This window comes from Mastomys coucha, unplaced genomic scaffold, assembly GCF_008632895.1.
Source record: "Mastomys coucha isolate ucsf_1 unplaced genomic scaffold, UCSF_Mcou_1 pScaffold13, whole genome shotgun sequence".
Taxonomy (NCBI): Eukaryota; Metazoa; Chordata; class Mammalia; order Rodentia; family Muridae; genus Mastomys; species Mastomys coucha.
This window is the reverse complement of record NW_022196895.1, coordinates 46,960,117-46,982,443: the sequence shown is the minus strand read 5'-3', so window position 1 is coordinate 46,982,443 and position 22,327 is coordinate 46,960,117. Positions and strand designations below refer to the sequence as shown.

At 38.4% G+C, this 22,327-nt stretch overlaps 1 protein-coding gene across 3 annotated transcripts in view; it reads right to left on the bottom strand.

The window, feature by feature from the left end:
• Prr16 (proline rich 16) overlaps positions 1-14,873 on the bottom strand; it is a 303,614-nt gene extending 288,741 nt beyond the window's left edge. For all 3 annotated transcript variants that reach the window (XR_004117269.1, XR_004117268.1, XM_031365666.1), the window contains exon 1: positions 14,211-14,873. Coding sequence is in view for 1 of the 3 variants with exons in the window: in XM_031365666.1 (XP_031221526.1) it covers positions 14,211-14,369 (159 nt within the window). In the remaining 2 variants the exon portion in view is untranslated. The remainder of the gene's footprint in view (positions 1-14,210) is intronic.
• Between the last annotated feature and the right edge of the window lie 7,454 nt (positions 14,874-22,327).

Sequence of the window (22,327 nt, the reverse complement as noted above, 5' to 3'; positions counted from 1 at the left end):
AGGCTGCCCTCAAACTCAGAAATCCACCTGCCTCTGCCTCCCAAGCGCTGGGATTAAAGGCATGCGCCACAACCGCCCTGCTATTGCCTTTGATTTCTTATGGCATTTTGTACATGTACATAATGTTGCTTGATCTTATTCACTCCTTTCCCTCTTCCTCCTCACTCCAATTCATTCCTGTTGATCCTCATCCTTTCCTTAGTGACTACACTCCCGTTCTATTTTCTTTCCTTTCTGGTCTCAGGTTTGCTTACAGGAGCACAATGTGGGGGGGCGGGGGGGATTCTCTCCAGGAGTGTGGAGATGTTTTCAGTCAGTATGCTACAGAAAAAATAATCCCATTTCCCCTCAGCAATCAGCTGCATGTAAATCTTCAGAGAGTGCTTCATGATCTCCTTCCAGCTTTATGACAGATGTTGTTAGGCCAAATCGTGGGGACCTTGTGTAGTGAACACAAGGTACCAAGCCTTGTCATGCTCAGAAGCCAGATAGGGCGTAGGGTGTTGGAGACTCTTCTCATATGTTTTAAATTTATCCGATAATAAGAAACTGAAATTTAAAAGTAAATATTAAAATGGCTTAAAACACATTGCTTCTGTAATATTGTTAGTTAATTTAGGAAAGAAATGTATACACTGGGCCCTAATTTTTAAAGATCAGAAAATAACAAAGGAGTTTTATGACAAAAAAATAATTTTTTACATGTGTTAAAATTACTGCTTGTCTATGTTAAATGAGCATTTATTTTTCATTTTAACATTTTTCTTCTGCAGATTTTACAGTTATTTCATAAGGTAGTTTGAGAGGAATGGATCTACATGACATTTCAGTATATTAAAGCAAAATTCCATCATTAAAGTTTTCCTATCCATATTCAATTCATATAATAAACAGGTTTTTTTTCACTTGTATATATTTTGAATGTGAAAAGATTCCTGATCATGTTCAAGTTGTAAATCAAAACTCTTGACTGAAAGTTTACAAATGGAGGAAAAATGTAGAGATGGAAATCCAGTTGTACCTGACAGAAGTACACAGATTTTACACATGGGCATGGGAGAACCAGGCCTGTCACCATCCTCAGAGAAGGGGAGATGGTGAGTTCTGAGGGTTTAGAACCATAACAACATTATTTAAGGAAAACAAAACAATATTGGGGGAAACCCTGTTTCCACATAACCATCTGTGCTAAAGTGACAATAGGCTAATTGTAAGTGTCCATATTTTCCAACACTAGAGGGAGTGTATAAGAGAACAAACGGGAAGCTGAATACAGAGTCTCTGCCATCCCTAGGTCTTTTATGTATTAGGTCTCACTAAGTTGTTCATGCTTGATTCTCAAACAGAGTACTAAAATTTTTTTCAAACAAGACCCATTATCAATTTTTAAATGTCTTTCCACTTTATTTAAAATCTGCAAAAGTTAAAGAAAGATGATAAACAGCATTCAAGCAGGAAGAAAAGTAAATGATTTTTTTTTAGAAAGTAAATATGCTCTCTCTCCATTTGAATTTACATATTATCCTGGAAAATAGAATTTTAATTGATTGATTGGTCATGCTATTGTTTCAAATATCTTAATGTGACATCCCTGTATTAAAAAGCAAATGAGACTTCTCAATTGTATTCCATACTAAGTTTACGGCTTATGCAAGAAAGAATATGTTGAGAATTTCAATATTGAAGGGGCACTTTAAGAACCACTGGACGAAAGATGAGAACAGTGAAGTTTTGATAAGGTTTTGTTTGCTTTGTCTTGTGTAATTTAGAGTTCTGGCCTATAAAGCATCATTCAGCATAACAGCATTCCCCAGGAAAACCTTTGGCCGTTTCAAAGGAGAGAATGTTGTTCTATTGTGAAATCAAAGAAAGGAAAACAGGAACCCATTCAGACAACATCCATAATTAGATAAGAGTGCAAAGAATTCATGTAGACTATATCTATAGGTATTGTGTATTTGCATTCTCAGAATGTATAGCAAAGTGGTGGAAAGTAAATGTTCATGTCTTTGAACTGGAAGAGGTCAGGTCTAGAAGAATACATTTAGAGTTAGAAAAAGATACAATTATTTATTTGTATTTTTATATGGTTCAGGGGATTATAATATAATTGCAACATTTCTCTCTTTCCTCTCCTTCCTCCAAAATTCCCACATACCTCTCAGTGTTCTTCTTCAAATTCATGGCTTCTTTTAAATTAATTGTTTACCTTTAAATATATATGTATGTGTATATATATGTATATGTATACACACACAATCTACTCAACCTGTAGAATGCTACTTGTATATGTGTTTTCAAGACTGACATTTGGGATTGGAAAACCAGTAGATGTGCACTTTCCTGGGAAAGCTAATTCTCCCCCTGCTCAGCGTTCCCTAGTTTCCTGTAGGTCTTTGTGTAGGGTTAAGGTCTTACAGACTTTTCCCTGTCCACTTTGGCATGTCTGCATGTCAAGCGCATGCCTGGGCAGTTATGTTGTTGAGACTTTATGAATGGAAGTTCCTATGTTAGGAGGAGCTACACCTCACAGAAAACTCCCTGGTTTCTACAATCTCTCTCTTCCCTCTTGATGAGCATCTACTGCAAGTTGGCTGTTACTCAAAGAACTTGAGACACACAAAGAGACAATACAGAAGTCACTCATCTCTAAGAGAGACAAGAAACAGACAACAAAAACAAAATATGAGAATATGTTGTGCAAACTATCCAAAATTCATGAATATCAACAGAAGTAGGAGCTAGAGAGAGGATTCAGTTAGTAAATTTCTTGAAGCTCAAGCATGAGGTCCTCAATTTCATCCTCAAAACCCAAGTAAAACAGCTGGGCAAAGTAGCATGTGACTGTATTTCCAGTTCTGGGGAGACAAAGGCACTAGGGTCTCCCTGGCACTCTCTGGCCAGCTAGTCTATCTGAACTAGTGACATATCCTTTAGGGTAGAAAGTGATTGAGGAGCCAATTAACCTCTGGCCTGCACAGAAATATATGCCAATGCATACACTACATATAACTAACTACTTATTGAGGTACCAGAATTGGCCTCAAAGAGATAGCAGTTGAAGACAAATTGATTGTACTTATCACACTCACTCATAAAATAGCAAGATTACTGCTGCTTAAGCAAAGACAACCAGTTAGCAATTAGTAAAGATGAAGGCCAGAGAAGTTGCAGGGAGTAACAGTCAAGAGGAATGAGAATGAATGGGAGGAAGAGAGCACAGACTGTTAGCACTGGAACAACCCAAGTGAGACAGGATGTTTGGCTGGGTGCAGGCAGCAGACATGTGAAGACCTGGCCAAACTTTGAACATATATTCAATCAGGCTTTCACATGACTTGGAAAGAATTGACAATGGCCCCCAAATATAGTTAAAAGACATCTCCAAGTGACATGAGAAAGGTGACAGAGAACAATGTCTACAAAGGAGGAAGAAGATAACAAAGTAAAATCCAGATGCAAGAAGGTAATTACTAGTTAGGCAAATTAAAGAGTCAGGGACCTATTAATGGAATCTATTCACCGATTGAATAAAAAAAAGGAAAATTACAAACAAAATATAGCAATTTGAGTTTAAACTTCTCCAAGGAGGAGTAAGTGTAGGTGGCAGGGATAGGGGTAATCAGTAGGTAGAGAAAATACGGTACCTTCAAACACATGGGAGAAGAATTATCATTGGATTCAAGTGTTACTAGTATATAACACTAGCACCTAATATATACAGAATCCTGGCACTGAAAATTCAATGCTAGATTAAATAACCGGGCCCTTGCTAACCTACGCAGAGATGGCTTGGCTATAGTGATGAGAAGAGACCTGGTTGCAATGGATTTAGGAAAAGGTAAGAACATGTGCTAACACGGCAGCCCACTGACTTAAGTAAGTTTATTTCCAAGGAAAGTTAAGCGATGGTACGTCAACATCAGGAAACTATGTCAAAAATAGTTGTATTGTATTTTATTTCATTTACATTTTGAGAGAAATCCTCTTACAAACAGTTAAAAGAATTACAGGGGGAAGTTTAGTGATTTCTTTGAGTAAATTAGCAAGAATAATCTAACCCTCCAGTGAATGATGGGCTTTGAGCCCTTAATATGTTTACTATTAAAATTGGCTCTTCACATTCTCCATCAAATAAGAGACTTTGGACATGCATTAGAACAGGAGTGGGTGGAGATCTATGCCCATTATATTCCAATTATATTAGGATGCAGAGACAAGAACATGAACTTTGAAGACAGTCTGAGCTGCTTAGTGAGTGTCCGAGCAACACCCTTGTGAAAACAAAAAAAAATTGTATTGAAAATGAGAAGATGTTTGGTCAGTTTGTTAATGGATTTTATCACGTATGCTGGTAACCATGGGGTTAATTTTGTCTATAGCCAGCTTATACAGTTCTGGTAGTGGCTAAAACATGCTTTTCCCCCCAAAAGTAGCATTCACTCCATTGCTACTCGATCCACACAAACTCTGGTTTCTATACGTCCTGAGGAATTATTGTGATGAGTAAATTTCTATTTTCAGTAATTTTGTCAAAATTGTTAATATTTTATACAAAGTAACTCACCTAAAAAGCTCATTCCAATGTGTGTAAACATTGATAATTTGACAGAGAGGAAAATGAACAACAATAGCTGATGGTTGTAATGCAATCATTCTTTGACAACAGAAATTCTCATTGAGAGAGTTGTTTCAGAAAAGTGTATTATAATATTTGTATCCAGTTAGATATTAGAATATACCAATGTGATAAGCTACCATAAAATAACAAATGAATATGTATGTTCATAAGTTTCAAAGGCTTACCCTCACACTTTAAATTATGATGTAATGCAAGAGTTACTGTAGATATTATTAAAAGACGTTTTTTAAGTATTAACTCAGAATTCAATATAAAAAGTGTAATAGATTTGTCTTGTATTTTTTGGTCACTATATAACTTAGCATGGTCATTGCACTTTTTATACTTCTCTAACTATTGACCCAGAACTGAAGCTCTCACTCCCACAAGTCAGGTTCTTTGAGGGTAGGTCCTTAAGTTTATTCATGCATGTGTCTTTCAAGATCTACAGAACAACAACTTACATATATCAGAAATTCAATACATGTTTCATAATTTACCAATATACATTGCAGGAAAAAATAAAACTAAGGAAAACAAAGAATGATGCCATCCTGGGGCAAGTTTTAATAACGAGTTATTAAAAGTAAGCTCTGGAAATATTTTATCTCATAGTAAAATACTATACTGTATCACTCTTGGTAAGAAACAACAAAAGGAATGAGTCATCAGTCACATGTAATTTTGATAATTTCAGAGAACAGTGAACTTACAGACATTCACACTTAGAAACTTCAAAAATAGATGAATTCCTCATAAACTACTCATGTACTCCCTAGAATAAAGCCATCTGCTCTAGTTTCCACTTCAATGGCTCTAATAAAACACTTCCAAAACCAACTTGGGGACAAAGGGTTCATTTTTTATTTCATCTTACACATCATGAGTCATGAACTATCACTGATGAAAGTCAGGGCAGGAACTGAAGGAAGGAACCAAGAAGTAGCAACTGAAATAGAGACCATGAAGGAATGCTGCTTTCTGGCTTGCTTTCAGCTGCCTGTTTATACAGTCCAGGACCAATTGCCCTGGGTGGCACCACCCACAGTGACATGGACTTTCCTCTATCCATTGTCATTCAAGAAAATGTCCACAGACATGGCCACAGGCCACTTCCCAGCCTAGGGGGCCTTCTTCCCACATGTCTCTATTTTGCATCAAGTTGACAAAAACTAAGTGTACCCTCTGGTTTCAGGCACTAGTACGCTGACTCTTTTCCATTTTTGTAAATATAGGCTGTTAGTTTTTAAACTTTAAAGACAGAGCTCAAACTACAGACTGAAAACATGTGAGTGCAGCCAGTGGCTGTTTTTATCCCTGTACTTGCTTTCTCCTCATTCATAAAATGTTCTTAGAATATGTGTAGACACTTAACAATAGCCTGAGTTTGGTCCCAGGAAAAATATCCCCTATTTTAAACATTTGTTCAGAGTGTAGTATATAGCAAAGATTAAGAACCACTGACATTGAAAGAAAATTTACTTGGTCAGCGCTATTGAACTTGGCATTTTTCTGTCATATACATTGTAGTTTGAAAGCTTGTGAGAAGATTTCAATACTATGAAACAGGAACATTGGACAACAGTGTATCTGTTACGGTGCTAGAGGAAGAAAAACCTGTTAGGAATCATTAAATTTTCTTGTTTCAGATAAGCATATGTTATCTACAGTGAAGAATCCAGTTATGCTTTGATGAATATCATGATAACAGTGCAATTGAAACTACACATATAATTTGAATCATTCTAATTATTCTACACATAAAAAAAATGTCCTTAATCAGTACCTGAGTAGTGTTTGCATGTTTCGGGAAGAGTGACAAGAGTAATAAGTAAATGTTCTGTGCTAACATAATTCCTTTTTTTTTTAACCTGATAGTAGGGTCTAGGAGTTTAATTACTTTGAGACCTCCTATCTTTCCATCTTCTGAAAATAAATGCATAAATGCTCAGCCTAACTCATGCAATATAAGGTAACATTTGTCTTTAGTTGGCAGGCCACCTCGTAAGTGCATTCTGACTTGGGCATTAATCAGATACAGTTTTATCTTTTCATTTCGGTAAATATTAGATTCTGCCTCTTGTTTAGAGATGATATCACTGACTTTAGCTGTCTAGATCATACAGGAACTATTCATTTAGAGTAGTTTTTCCTAATGACCTTTCAATATAATAAAATATTTCCTCATATGACACCAGAAAGTAAACAACCAGGATTTCAAAATAAGGCTATTTCTTGATTTTTCTGTTTTTAACATGCTAGAAAGTGAATGGCTTACATCTACAGACACAACAATACACACATTATCATGCATCAACAATACACACCTTATCATCAATCAACAATATGCATGTTATCATGAATCAACAACAACACACACACTATCATGAATCAACAACAATACATAAATTATCATCACTCAACAACAATACACATCTTTTCATCAATCAACTCAATACTCTTTTTTGTCTGATTAGGAATTCAACAAATTCTCTAACTCATCAAATGCAGCACAAAGCAAAAACAAATGTCAAATCCCAGCCATCAAGATAGACTCTTGCTTCAAATGCAATATGATAACAAAATGAGTATTTCCCAAATTATTTTTTCTTCATTAGAAAGACCTAGACAGGACTGGAGCTGTAGATTAGTGTTAATGTGCTTACCTAGCATGTACATGCTCTTGGGTGAATACCCACCACTCAAACACACACACAAACATACACACACACACTTGTGAACACAGCATGAGACTCTGGAATCATCTTTCTTGGCTTTTCCTTTTATGTTCTAAGCCATGATATTGATAATCTGCATAAAATTCACAATTTACTGAAGCACATACTTATTTAAAAAATTAAAACTGCAGAATCTAATTTATTCAATTTTAATGTTGCCTGAATCCAAGTACGTAAATCTAAGTGTGCCTTACAAAAAGGAGGTGGGGGATAATAAAAAAACTGTTACCAGTGAGATGTTAATCCACACAGAAAGGCTTAAATACTTTGTTTAGTGTCACTCTGAATCTAAAAAGGCGTGTGTGTGTGTGTGTGTGTGTGTGTGTGTGTGTGTGTGTGTGTGTATTCTGATTTGGGCATTAATTAGATAAGGTTTTATCACACACACAAACACAGTGGCAGAAAAAAAACCTCTAATATAAATGAATTAAAACCTCCATTATTCAATTAAGAAAACACAAAGTCAAAATAAAGTAGAAACAATAGAATAGAACAGATTAGTGAGCTATTTACTCTCCCACACAAGCATGGTATTTAAGCTTCACTGTTAGCACAAATGTCTATGAGCAAGGAACTTAACACATATCATCTTAGTTTTCTTATCTGTAAAATGAGAACTAAAAGTTACAAGGATTAGATAGGTTAGTATTTTGTAAAATATTTAAAAGACAACCTGGTGGAATGTAACATGGTCTGTTAGCCTTGCTGGTTCCCAAAGCTGCTGCTCTTAATGATACTTAATAACTACAAAAAGTTAGAAATAAGTTGCATATGTAATATTATCTATCACTATCACTTATCATATAGTAGTCATATACTAGAGTCTTTAAAGAAGACAATAGCATTGTATATAATTCATATTTCTCTTACTGCATCCTCATTTAAATAGCCATAGTAAAAGACTAAAAATAAATATAAAAATTTTCAGTATTATCTATTTCTGAGTAATATTTTTTTATCTTCTCATTTGAGGCATCTTCTTAGATGTCTTATAAGATGACATAATTTCTGAAATAAGAAAAGTTTGTTCTTTAAAATAATCATAGCCTTTGTTGTACATGAATTTTACATTGGCAGTTTGATATCTTGATATCACTTACCAGACTTTCAATAAGAATGCAATCATCACATCAGTCTGTTTCTATTTTTATCACCTACTTTTCAAAAGTTGCCTGTGAGCTGTCTTATGAACAAGCTCCATAAGAAGACCCTATCATCTCTTTTTTGGGGGGAGGGGGAGGGGGTGGAGTATGTGTAGCTAGACTTGTACTCCTTTCTCCTTTCCTAATACTTGGACCTAAATATTTGAAATCCTCAGAACAGCCGGGTAGAAAAACACAATCCAGGTAACAGTGAAACCTGTTACATCGATTCTGTTATCTTTCCACTTTACCATTGCCTCAAGCACACTAGAACTTTAAGGCTGCTTCAGTTTCTTACCAGATGATTCTCTATGTTTTAAATGATTTAGTTCATTAAAAGAGGGAGAGAGATGGTAAACATTTTAAGGCATCTTATTTAAGAAGACAAAAGGGTAATTGGTGTGTTTTAATATTTAGTAAGTGCATCTCAGTTTTGGTAAGGTAAACTGCAGAGTACTAAGGATACAGTGATTCCTACTACTTAGTGCACTCTTGGCTTCCATTTGGACATAATTTTAGAACTCAGGAAATACTGCAGAGATCACTCCCTATAATTTGTTCTAATAATGCCTTTTATATGGATGGGCTCATTAGCTAAAAATACTGTAGGATTTCCCAGAGCAATAAAATACAGAACTTCAAGTGGATAAGTCAATAAGAAAGGACATTAAGTGGGTCACATGATGGCTCAGTGGTTTAAGACACTGACTGTTCTCCCAACAGACTTGGATTCAATTCTCAGCATCAACGTGCTCACTCACAACCATCTGTAAGTCCAAGTCCAAGGGATCCTATGCCCTCTGCTGGCCTTCATGGTGCACAATTATAGATGTAGCCAAAACACAATAAACACAGATCAATAACACAATACTTAAAAAAAAAAAAAAAGAACATCCCAAAGCAGGAACATCTGACCATTGTTAACTCTGTTTTCAATCAGTATCAGATGGATTTTTCCAAGTTTTCTAAGTTTTACTTAAGTTACACTCTTCTTCTCTATGGAATATAAGACAAATTATGGGTGCTTTCCATTCCCCTGCCTAGCTGTGAAATCCAATCATGAAGTAATTCTAGCTCACTAACAACAGAACTGCTTCTCTTTTGCCTCCATGACACCTACTCATGAGCACACATCTGATATAAACATAAATGCTACACGTGGCATGTTAAAGTTTGTTTCATTCCTGTAACAGTGCTACGACAAAATTTAAAGCAATGAAAATGTCGCAAGGAAAGTTGAAGGCTGGAAACAGCCTGAGCAAAAAGATAGCTCAGCTAAACCAACTGAGACTGATTATGAGAGATTCCTGCAAATAAACATTTACTGCAAAATGTTTCACATTTTCCATCTTCTAAAGAAACACGCCGACTATTACCGGCATTTGGAATTATTTGAGAAATGTTTTTTTTTTTTTTTTAAATGATTTTCTTTCTTTTTTTTTTTTTTAAGATTTATTTATTATTATAAATGAGTACACTGTAGCTGTCTTCAGACGCACCAGAAGAGGGCGTCAGATTTCATTATGGGTGGTTGTGAGCCACCATGTGGTTGCTGGGATTTGAACTCATGACCTTTGGAAGAGCAGACGTTGCTCTTACCCGCTGAGCCATCTCACCAGCCCCTTGAGAAATGTTTTTAAAAGTAGATTTAGTTCTACATTTCTTAGTGAAAAATTGACCACGAACACCTGCTATACCAATGTGTTAAATTTCATTCTATAAACTGTAGAATCTCACCAACACTTTTTTTTTTCAATTAGTAGAAATCACAACAGGAATTAAATATGTATCCCAATGATGCATTTCATTAATGCCTTTTCCTAACTGCCTCTTCAAATCATATACCTATTTCAAAGGGAGAGTCCTATTTTGGGTCCTCTTCATGGAGGTCTCCAATATTTACTTACAACACATAAATATGTGACATCTTGTACACCAATCCATTTACATTCACCATGAAAATCTGGATAAACTTTAAGTTTCTTAAAGTTCTTATCTCAGTGCCTTCTTACATCGCACTTTCTTCACTCACAGGGTGCCATACCCCTGAGTATGCAGCCAGTACAGATTCATAAATGAGCATGTATGAACTGGTACTCGACTTCAACTTCTTCTTTACATCAACAGTCAGAGTAACCAGTAAAAGCCATAATGGCTTTTATATTACTGATGTTTAAAGTTAGGTTAAACACATCTTAAGTAAAATTTGGAGTATGAACAAAAGATATTCATTTTAGTCACACTCAAACTTGTAATGTGGTAGGTGTGGAAAGAACACATGTAGAGTGCTGTATTTTAGGTTATTTTTAATCATAGTACAGAAAACTAAACAATTCATAATATTTATGAAAGTCTTAAGTTGTACTGAGGTCTTATTCAATTGTGAGGCCAAATGAACTGCACTTGGGTGTTCGAGAAATACCACCTATCTCTTAATAACAGTCAATTCAATTATGATAGATTAAATAACTTTTACTATACAATGAATTCAGAAAAAGATACAAAGACTCCTTTTACTGAACAGACTAGAGTTTTCTGGCTAATTATTAAGTGTTTCAAAAAGCTAGTACAGGGATCAGACTTACCCTGTCTATCTGAATTCGAAAAGCTACAATTAAAACAATCAATCACGAATCTAAGAGAGAGAAAAGGAAGAACTAAATAGGAGGGATAGGAGGGGAGGAAGGGATGGCAGAATGATGTAAGGATACCTTACTTTCAGAAATACTAAAGTAATCAAGCAAAGAGTAAGTCTTATTGGTGAGGTTTGTGCAAAAGTAAAAGGCAGAATGTTTAAATTTTAAGTTGCAATTAAAATAAAAAACAAAAGGGGTAAACAAATACCAAGTAGTGGCTGACCGCTCTTTAGTCATGCTATTACATTAGTTTTTATTCCAAGTTAATAAAAGTGAAGTATTAATTTATATAAGCATACATTATAGTTTAAAAGCTAGTGTCATCAATAAATGAATTTGAATTTTGAATGTGATAATTTATATAAAGTATAACTACACATTATTATGAACTGTCAAAATATTAAATGTCACAATTGATATATTAATTGCAACCTTTATATGTGCAAGTCTGGGGTAGAGGAATGAATATGTGTTGTAGAGTTTACAAAAGTTATCAGTTATATCTTTCACTTCATGAAAGACATGCTTAGTCGGGTATGCTCTATTGTTCAAAACAGATCAAGACTGCACAAGTGCAAGATGTCATAGGTTAAACATGCCCTATAAATATGTTGTCCTGGAAATAACTCCCATTCTTCTTTTATAAATAGACTGTTTTGAGACTTTAGTATATACACTCCCATATGCAAGCCTAGGATGATGATGTCCACAACAAAGTTGTGACAGTGACATCCCATCATCATTTATCCCTCATACATTCCAGGTTTGGTCTCAGCTTTTACCTACATAGGCCTTGGTAGTGAATGGAATCGTGCAAAGCATCAAAAGAAAATGTTATCACTACCTCTGTCAGGACTCTCCATCTGTTCTGCTATGTTTCTATTCCTTTAAGAAGTATCTATTTTTTTTCTCATAAGTATAGTTTTTGAAAAAATGGATAGACTGAAAGACCATCAGACTCCTCTATTTACATCTCCAATTCTAGCCAAAATCCAAAGAAAGGTTAGACATTTTCCTGAATATTATCATGGCCTTAAATTCCAATAATAATAATAATAATAATAATAATAATAATAATAAAAATAGATCACAAGTAGTGATTTCTGGGTTATTCTGTCCAAAAGAATAAGTGTCCTGACACATGAGGATGGGCCACAGAGGCAGAATTTTGCCAGGCTACCTTTCTTGGCCTCACCCTGTAAACAAGACAATCTATATCTTTTGATGCTAATGGTTTCCTATATCCACTATCTTAAATATGCACGTGGACACACACACACACATACACAAATATATACACACGCACACACACACACACACACACACACACACACACACGCACATAGACGCAACACGGGTGTGTCCAGAGGAGCTCATCTCAATTGTTCATTTTTAAAATCATGAAGATGTTGTAAATGAAAACACAAACTGCCAACGCATAGAAAAGTAAAACAATTACAAAGAAAGAAACATCCCCAGCCTTGGGTTTCGGTGCATAACCTTTGCATCTGCCAACGAGTTGTGAAACGAGCCTAGGAAAAGCCTGGAAACACAAACAAGTTTCCTGACCCATCACTATCCACCACCAATCCTCAGGACCTTGGCTGTAATTCTGTTCTGTTTGAGGAGAAACATACAGGAATGAATTCGTCCCTGGCAAAGGAACTCGGGCCAGCAATGGATCTTCTGTAACAAGCTTTGAATTTGGTCACAAACTCAGGTTTTTGGACATAGAGGTAATGCCAGGGAGAGTCCTCACATTGGGGCTGGAAATGACAGGAGGTTAATCTCCAGACACCAGTCATCCAAACAGCCCCAAGTCTCCTCCCTCTTGGCTCTAGAAACCGAGTGACAGTTTCAGATTCACGCTATGATTGCGAGTCTCCTTATCTTTCCAGGGAGACCACCACCACCAAAGAAGTTTGCCTTCTTGCTGCTGGAACTGCAGACACCAAGAGCCACCCCAGGATCCTGCTCAATAGTGAAACAGTGCTCTGGGCATCGCCACTAGCTTCCCCAACCACTGGAGGCAGCCAGGTTGACAATGAGACCCCAGCTCCCGCAGGCTGGCCCTCACTGGGGCCCTGGGCCACTGAGGCTGCCTGAGTTAGACAACCTCAACCCGACACAACATCTCTTCCAATCCAGTTCACCAGGGTGGGGAGGGACGGAGTACAGAGGGGGGTCGGATACTAGCGGGGGGGGGGAGGGGAAAACAATTCCAGTTCTAAAGAGCCAGGATGCTAATAGCGAGACCACAAAACACAAGCAACACATGCATACACACATACACACTCCCCTTGTCAGCACTACTGCTCAGGTTCAATGCCAAGTGATGACAGAATTGAACGAAGGAAGTGAAGAATGGCGACACTCAGGGTGGCGCGAAGGCCCAGAGTTGCTGGAAACATTTGGAAAAAAGGACAGGGAATGCTTCAGGGGATTGCGAAAGTGAGAAAGTCCCAGACGTCTCTCTGTCCCCAAAGCTCAATTCCACCCAGAGTCAGTACCCAGAGTCGCCTTCTTTCTGATGGGTTTTGAGATTAGGGGAGCGGAGCCAGAGCTGAGCCTCCCCCTCCCAGTGCCCTCCCTGGCCTGGCCCAGGGCCCAGAAGCCGCCCCCCTTCAGCTCAGCTTCCAGGGGCTGCCAGGCCAGGGGCGGACTTGCCAAAGGACTCTGGGGGAGCAGCAGGACAGGCAAAGAGCATCACACTGGCTCTGCCAGCCCGTGCTCGCGTCTTTTCTGGTCGACACACCCCCAGTTAACCCCTTCCCCTGATGCCACAGACAATCCCGTGTAGACAGTAGCTTGCCTCCATCCCTCCCACCATCCTATCGAGTCCATCAATTATAACACTAGTTGATTTCTGTCTGATTAAAAAAAAAAAAAAAACGAGAGAGAAAGTGCTCCAACTCTCCTCAGGAGTAGCCGGGGCAAAGAAAGTCGGTCTGCAGGCATCCCTCCATAGTTACCAGGAGTTTGGAAATGCTGTAGTCCCAAGCCAAAAGGGGGAACGGAACCCACCCGAGGGCGCGGGGATTCCCACTCCCTCCCCCAATCCCGCGCCTCTCACCTCCTTAAGTTCTTTGGCCACGTCCTTCAGGTCGCCCAGGACTAATTCCAGATCCTCCACTATGATCTTGATCTGCTCCTTCACCTTGGTTTTGGAGGCTGCCGGCGGTCCCTCGGCTGCGGAGGACGAGGAGGGGTTCCCCTTGGACTTGGCTGACATTCTTCGGTGGGGCGAGCAAGCCAGGTCAGGACAGGCGAGCGAGCGGAGGCTGCTGCGCGCCCGGGTCCCTGGCGCTGCTCCGGCCGCTCCCACCCCAGTCCCCCCACATGTCGACTGCTCGGCGGGCAGCCGCGGGTGGCTGCGCGGTGCGCTCGGCCGGGCGGCCGCACTGTGGTGCTGCCATCAACTCCCCGAGACGAGGCGCTCGGCGCGGGGCTGCAGACGGGCGAGCAGCGCGCCTGCGCCTCCTCCCGCCGCCGCCCGCCGCTCGCGCGCACACTCGCGGGTGGAAAGGGGCCGCGCGACGCCGCCGGGGGCCGTCAGCTGCACCGCCCTGGGTACATCCTGCTGGGGTCTCACCCAGAACTACTCGGAAGCGTCCTGGTGCCCGGAGACAAGTTCACAAGTTCTCCACCCTAACATCCTCATTCCGAAAGGTTCCTATCACCGCAGCCTGCAGCTGCTGTGTGTCTTCTCTCAACCAGCCAGGACTCCTTCAGCTTCGCCCTCTGGCCAAGACCCGGCTCCATTCTTAAAGAACTACTATGTGATCAGGAGCTGGAGTCCCAGTCTGTCAAGTAACCCTAAATGTTTATCCAGGACCAGGGAATATCCAGAGACCCTCCAATCACTCTCCTGGTGACCAAGTTGAACAGACTTCTGCAGAGCAGGGGTCAGGATTCAGGGAGGGAAAGGGAGGGGTGGGCAGAGCTAGGACAGCTCAACACCTGAAACCCTCAGGTGATTGGAAGAGGTAGGCTAGCAAGCCTTGCTGATTCTGCAAAGCCCAGAGCAGATTTATTAACGCCCTCGCACCAGAAATCCCCCTTGAGACTTCCTGAGTCATCTTGGTTATGTTCTTTTCTATGCAGACACTTTCCCCCCACGCCCTTTCTCTCTTTTGACCTATGCTAGGATATGTTTTGGATGAGGAACATCTCCAGGGGAGAGTGCAATAAGAGTTTGTCTCCAACTTCTCTTCTATAAATGCTTTTGTCTTCCAAATCTTATGCTTCTAAACAAATAGGAAACAACTTTAAGATTGTTTAGGGAAAGCTACCTAGAAAAGATAATTAACAGGATGCTTTCAGCTCATCTCAGGAGGTACCGACCATCTCCTTAGCTCAAGTATTAAGTTCCTTAGTAGCAAGCTCATGGTTGCTAGCTACTGACCCAGCATGCTGGCTCTACTCTGTGACTCCTAGGAGCACGTCTTTTAGAGGCTTGCTCCTGCCTTAGCTAGACTCCAGCTATTGATTCTCTCACTTCTAGTCTGAAGAGCTGAGGGCAGGCTTTACACATGAAAAATACCTGACAGCTCTCTTCATGCCAGTTCCTGGGCTCCTAATAACCATTCTTCAAGTGAATAGTCCCTCTGCATAGCTATATGTGAATTGTGATTGGAGAAAATAAAGAAGCACACATTTAAGCATAAACATTATAAAAAATGATGTCAAATCGATGGGAAAACACTAAACAAACAAACAAACAAACAAACAGAGAACACAGAAGGAAGGTAGGAAGTAGGTAACAGTATCAAAGAAACACAGTAGTTACCCCTACAGATGGAATAGAAAAAATTCCAATCCACCATCACAATACCCATTGCTGTTGTTATTGAACCAAGGTGTTTTAGCTCAAAATCAACCAGTCACTCTGAAGCTTCCTTGAACTCCTCATTATCTCTTTTCTCAAATCATGACCGGGTCAACATCTATTCATAATATCCAGTAACTAAAAGTGAAAAGTCACAAACTGTCTTCCAGGCCCAAGGATTTTTTTGTTGTTGTTGTTTGTTTTGTTTTGTTTTGTTTTTTGAGACAGGGTTTCTCTGTATAGCCCTGGCTGTCCTGGAACTCACTCTGTAGACCAGGCTGGCCTTGAACTCAGAAATCCTCCTGTCTCTGCCTCCCAAGTGCTGGGATTAGAGGCGTGTGCCACCACTGCCCAGCTTCCAGGCCCAAGTTTAACTATAAAAGACTTTCTAAGAAATCAGGCTGCGTGATGTTTGAAGCGTCAAACTGCAGGGGCCAGAAGCACACTCACTTAAGATGTCCGATTACTATTTCTATAAATGTTCTTAGAAATTAGTGCTAGCTGTATATGAGAGCATTATCCCAGGCTACATTATAAACTTAGAGAGGATAAAAGATTGAAAAACAGAGAGGAGTTACCTTCAGTTGGTGAAGATTTTGTGTTCAGAATTTTATATACATATTTCTCATTTTTATAGAGATTTCTCGTTTGTATGCTTTGCTTTGTAGCAGAAAGAGCTGGATAAGTAATGAGAGACCATTTAGTGGTTGTTTCTAAAGTTACAGCCCTGTGGGATGGGTTTGTGGTTTTAACACATTACAGCTCATGTCTAAAGATTAACGTTCAGGAGAAACTCCTGTACCAACCCAACTTTTAACAATAAACACAAAATGGCACCAAAATGCTTCTCCTTACTTATTTATCTAGAAGTTTGTATTGATACTGTTAATTCTACTCTACTTTCCAACAATGACTTTCAAAAAATTCACCAAGATTACTCTTTATAATTTTATTTTTTTATTTTATGTGTCTGAATGTTTTGACTCCATATAAGTTCATCATATGTATGCAATGCCCACAGAGGCCAGAAAATAATGTCAGCTCCATGGAACTGGATTTACATATGACTATGACCTGCCATGTAAGTGCTATAAACTAAATTTTACAAAAATAGCAAGGTTGCTAACCACTGAGCAATCTCTACAGACCTTAGAGATTAATTTTAATTCTGTTTCATGAGCTCATTTTGTTTGTAAGATCTCTTATATCCATTAGGAATCTCTGAAGACTTGAAACATAACAAAAAGCTTTATCAGCCGGGTGCTGGTAGCAAACGCCTTTAATCCCAGCACTTGGGAGGCAGAGGCAGACAGATTTCTGAGTTCAAGGCCAGCCTGGTCTACAGAGTGAATTCCAGGATAGCCAGGGCTACACAGAGAAACCCTGTCTCGAAAAAACAAAACACATAAAACAAAAAACAAAACAAAAAAAAAAGTTTTATCTTCATCAAAATACTTCTTCCTGAGAGATGGGAGCAGGAAGTTTTAGAGGAGGTGGAACTTAAAAGAGAAGACATTGTTGGTAATACATATATGAGCACATTGATTATCAGATGCATCCTGTATTTCCAGGCTAAGATTATTAGAGTCTACTACACATAATAACATACTAAAGGCACAGGTGGGTGAACTTAGTCTTCAGGAGACCTGACTTAGTAGTTCTGCAAATGGATCTGGGAATTTCATTTAAACAGACTTGTAGGCTTGTGAATAGTCACACAACAATGTTTTCAAAACATTGTTGGAAAGATTAAACTTTAGGCTTCTTTTAGCTGCACTAAGGCTTGTAGACCAGCCATAATTATTATTTTTATCTCTTTATCTTATAGATGAGTAAAGCAAAACTTTAGGGGTAGGTTAAAGGGTATCTTCAATCTTCACATACTAAATAAAACAAACTGAAAGTAATATCTCTTTTGTGTAGCCCTGAGTGTCACAGAGCTCATTATGCAGATCAGTTTGGTCTCAAACTCACACACATACATCTCCCCAGTTCCAGGGTTAAAGATGTATGCCACCACACACAGTAACGCCTCCTTTTTATTTATCAGCTGCTTTAGCATAGTAGTAATGTAATACTACACTATACTGGTTTAAAGATGTTTCTTATATTATACACAATAAACAGAACTGTTGAAAAATAGCTTCTCTATAAATACTTGAAAATTAAATGGTTGAATGAGGGTATTTTTTGTATGTCTTTAAATTAATTCAACTGAACAAAAATTGTAAGTGGTTATTCTGGATAAGAATATAGTCTGAGAAGCAGACATTCACTACACTGGATAAGAAATTGCCCCCATAGAAACAAATAGATAATTTCACATATGAGTCTAATATAAAGGAGAGTTGTATCCAGCTGTCTAATCCTGCTCACTTTCTTAGCTGTCTTCAGGCCATTTCCTGGGATTTTTTTGTTAAGGTCTGAGTATTTTGTGCCCCGTCCTACCCCATCTCATGAGTTGAAATCTTAACCAATAAGGAGATAGTATTAGAAAGTGTGGCCCTTCAGTGATGAACAGGTCATTAAAGAGCAATCTTTACCAATGGCATTAGAGGACTTGTAAGGGTTGCCCCCGCCCCCAGAGTGCTACGTCCCCACCATCGTAATTTGAAGCTACCTTGAGAAGGCTCCATTTCTATAAAAGTAGACCTTCACTAGAGACCACATTCTCCATAACCTTGATTTTGATCTTCCAGCCCTCATTATTGTAAAAAACAGTTTTTGTTTATATAACTGTGATTGGTTATAAAAAAATAATTCTAAAATGATGCCTTGTGTTTGTTAGTAGGACAATAATTTACTTATATGACAGGAAATTGAACTATTGCTCAGCTAAAAACTTACTTGTGAATATAAAATTGTCTTCAGGCTGGGGATATATGGCTTATGGCAGAAGACTTGTCTAGTAGATAGAAGACCCTGGGTTCAAGCAGTACACACACACTTTTCAAGTAGTTCCTTTACCCACTTCCATTTATATTTATGTAGTGGGAAATCTAAATCTATCTATCTATCTATCTATCTATCTATCTATCTATCTATCTATCTAATGTATATAATTATATATATATACATTCTATTCTCTCTGCACATACATACATACATACATACATACATATTTGGCTATAGAAAATAGTCTATAATAATGCCTACTTTGTTAGTGGAGCAATAAATTACAGAAGAGCAGATATGAAAGGAGAGAAAACAGAAGAGGAGAAAATGGGAAGGGGAAGGGAAGGGGTGGAGGGGAGGGGTACAGAAGAGAAGAGAGAAGAGGGGAGAAGAGGGAAGGGAAGGGAAGGGAAGGGAAGGGAAGGGAAGAGAAGAGAAGAGAAGAGAAGAGAAGAGAAGAGAAGAGAAGAGAAGAGAAGAGAAGAGAAGAGAAGAGAAGAAGAGAAAAGAGAAGATACAGGAAATTTCTTTAGGACAGATTATAGCCAGAAGTCTTAGGACTACTTAAAATTATTTTTCCTCAATCTCATATAAAGTTTCTCCACAAAACTGAAACTTGGTCACTGAAAAGTACAAACATTTATCTTCACCACCTTGCATCTATAAAAAGAAGAGATCATCACAGCAGGTTCTGGACACAGACACTTCAATGGGCCACTGGGATCAGAATGTGTTTGCAGTACACAAGCTATTATGGTTGAGCTTTTCTTGCCATGTCACATATTTGTATGACATGATTCTCCAGTAGGTGGCAGTAAAAGGAGTTTTGTTTTCTCCCCATCAAGATCTATACCTAATAATTTCTGATAGATGGAAGTAACAGGTTTCTACAAAACAATGCTGTTTTCAGATTTCACAGAGGAAATAAACCACATGGATTAGTGGTCATCCTATTTGGATCAGAAGCAATGTTAAGCCTGTATAACAACTCATTATGCAATTGCTTGCCCATGTAGCTAATTACTCCTCCAAAGAGGACACATATCACTGGAAAACAAACTCAGCATGTATTCACCAGATATCCTATAGGGAGAATCACCCATTTTAATCTCACAGTTATAGACTGGCTTTTTAAAGGGTGTGTGTGTGTGTGTGTGTGTGTGTGTGTGTGTGTGTGTGTTAGTTTCATCAAACTAACATCACTCTTTTTTTGTTTTGACATTTCATTTGCTCATGTTTCCAAGTATCACATCTGTTTAATCTCAGTGATGGGTCCCAGATATCAAATCCTTACCACAAGCACAAGCCTTGTTTGATTACTTCTTCCCTTTTGCTCTAATTTCCAGCAATTTCTAATCATCCCAAAACCATAGGAAATATGCAACACTTGTTAGTTCTCATTATATTACCTTTCAGTGTCAAACTGCTTGAGTTCATGATGGCTGTGCCTGAGACTTGAAGTGAGGGCTCTTACCTAGGAGCCTGTGTTATATTCCTAAGATAGAAGTTGTCTGTCTCTACTGCAAACCAAGTTGTTGACCACTTTCATCGTAATTATTTTTGTCTCCAAATCTGTGAGAACAGTTAACAGTTTTATAGTGGTAAAAGCCACCGACTCTGTGAAAAACAGTGTATTTTTAATTGTATGTTAACTGAAACTACTTAAACCAGATGTGACTCATTCCAGAAGAATTTTAGAATTACATGAAAATCCTCACACTTCTCAGAGTCAGAGGGTAAGGCTTGAAGGCCAGCTATTGGACAGTATGGACGAGAATGAAGACAAGCCGAGTTTGTAATTTACAACCAGTATTGTTGGGTCCTGAGGCTCTGTGGGTGAGAGAGAAGCTTGCCTGATCAAGGTCGTGGCTCTGAATGGGCAGTAAAAAGAAGCCACAGGAGTAAAACGGATAAATGCAGTGCTGCTGCATAGGAGCAGTCACAGATATGGGGGAAGAACAAGAAGCCATCAACCACATGCTCAAATATATCCAACTGAAGTTTTTTCTCTCTGCAAGTATTTTCTCTAATGTATTTTGAAAGATACTAAATATCACCTACAATCTGGTAGTGATTTAGATCAAAGAAAAATCTTACACAAAACACATATTGCATGGTGTGAAGTCAAATGAAAATGAACTATGCTCTTTGTGGGCCTTCAAATATGTGTTTATGAATGATAAATTGTTCAGATTGAGTACTACTCAAAAAGTACAGTTGAAAATATTCTATCGTTACCAATGCATGCACTCTGGTACACAATAACTGTATAATATTATTTTTGGTCTTAGAACTCTTAAGCTTGAAATAATGTCAGATTTCATACAGTACAAATCCATTATCTCTACTAATATAGAAACCTATTTAATACAAATTACATCACTTCAAAGACAGAGAATATCAAAGTGACGAAAATCAGAAATGCCAATATTTGGTCAAGCAGTGGTCTCCACACTGATACAAATAGGTAAAGAAGACAGAATATGTCATCAACTGAATCTTTACAAGACATTGTCTGATGACAATAAGACACCAGAAAAAAAAATTCCATCTTAAATTCTCCCTACCTATCTCTCTAGTATTTGAAAATATTAAGAAAAAAAATTAAAAGCTAAAGTAGAGGCTCTAGAAAGTTATAGAGAAGACCTCCAAATTCAGTCACCCCGTGTGTGTGTGTGTGTGTATGTGTGTGTGTGTGTATGTGTGTGTGTGTGTGTATGTGTGTGTGTGTGTATGTGTGTGTATGTGTGTGTGTATGTGTGTGTGTATGTGTGTGTGTGTATGTGTGTGTGTATGTGTGTGTGTATGTGTGTGTGTGTGTGTGTGTGTGTGTGTGTGTGTGTGTGTGTGTATGTGTGTGTGTGTGTGTGTGTGTGTGTGTGTGTGTGTGTGTGTACTGCACCCCGACAATTTTAGTAAATACATGTGTATGATTGCTTCTCCAACCACAGAATTGTCACCATAATGTTTCAAAATCACAATGTGTATTCATGTAAATATATAACTATAAATATAAATGATGGGAATATGTAAACTATCATAATAGCAACCATTTATTTAACTTCCACTCTTTTCATAGCATTTTATTCTAAGTCTGTCATGTTGCTACACAATATCCCTTTGTCTACTTAAAGATGGTTTGCCATTTTTGCCATACCTATTTTGATTAAAATAATTTTTAACCTAACCTGTGTTTGTAAATGCACTATTAGGGATGACAGAAGTGTTGCTAAAGTTGCAAGGCAATGCCTGTATTCCACAGAGAACTTCTATCAAAATGACCATCACCTATATTAGCTAGTATTTCATTAAAGTTTTATGAAATTTATTAAGTTTTAACAGGCACAGAGTCCTAGCATGGTCCACCCCTGTGACTCCCTCCCCCCTCCTTCTCTGCCTCTGTGACTCCCTTCCCCCTCCTTCTCTGCCTCTGTGACTTCCTCCCCCCTCCTTCTCTGCCTCTGTGA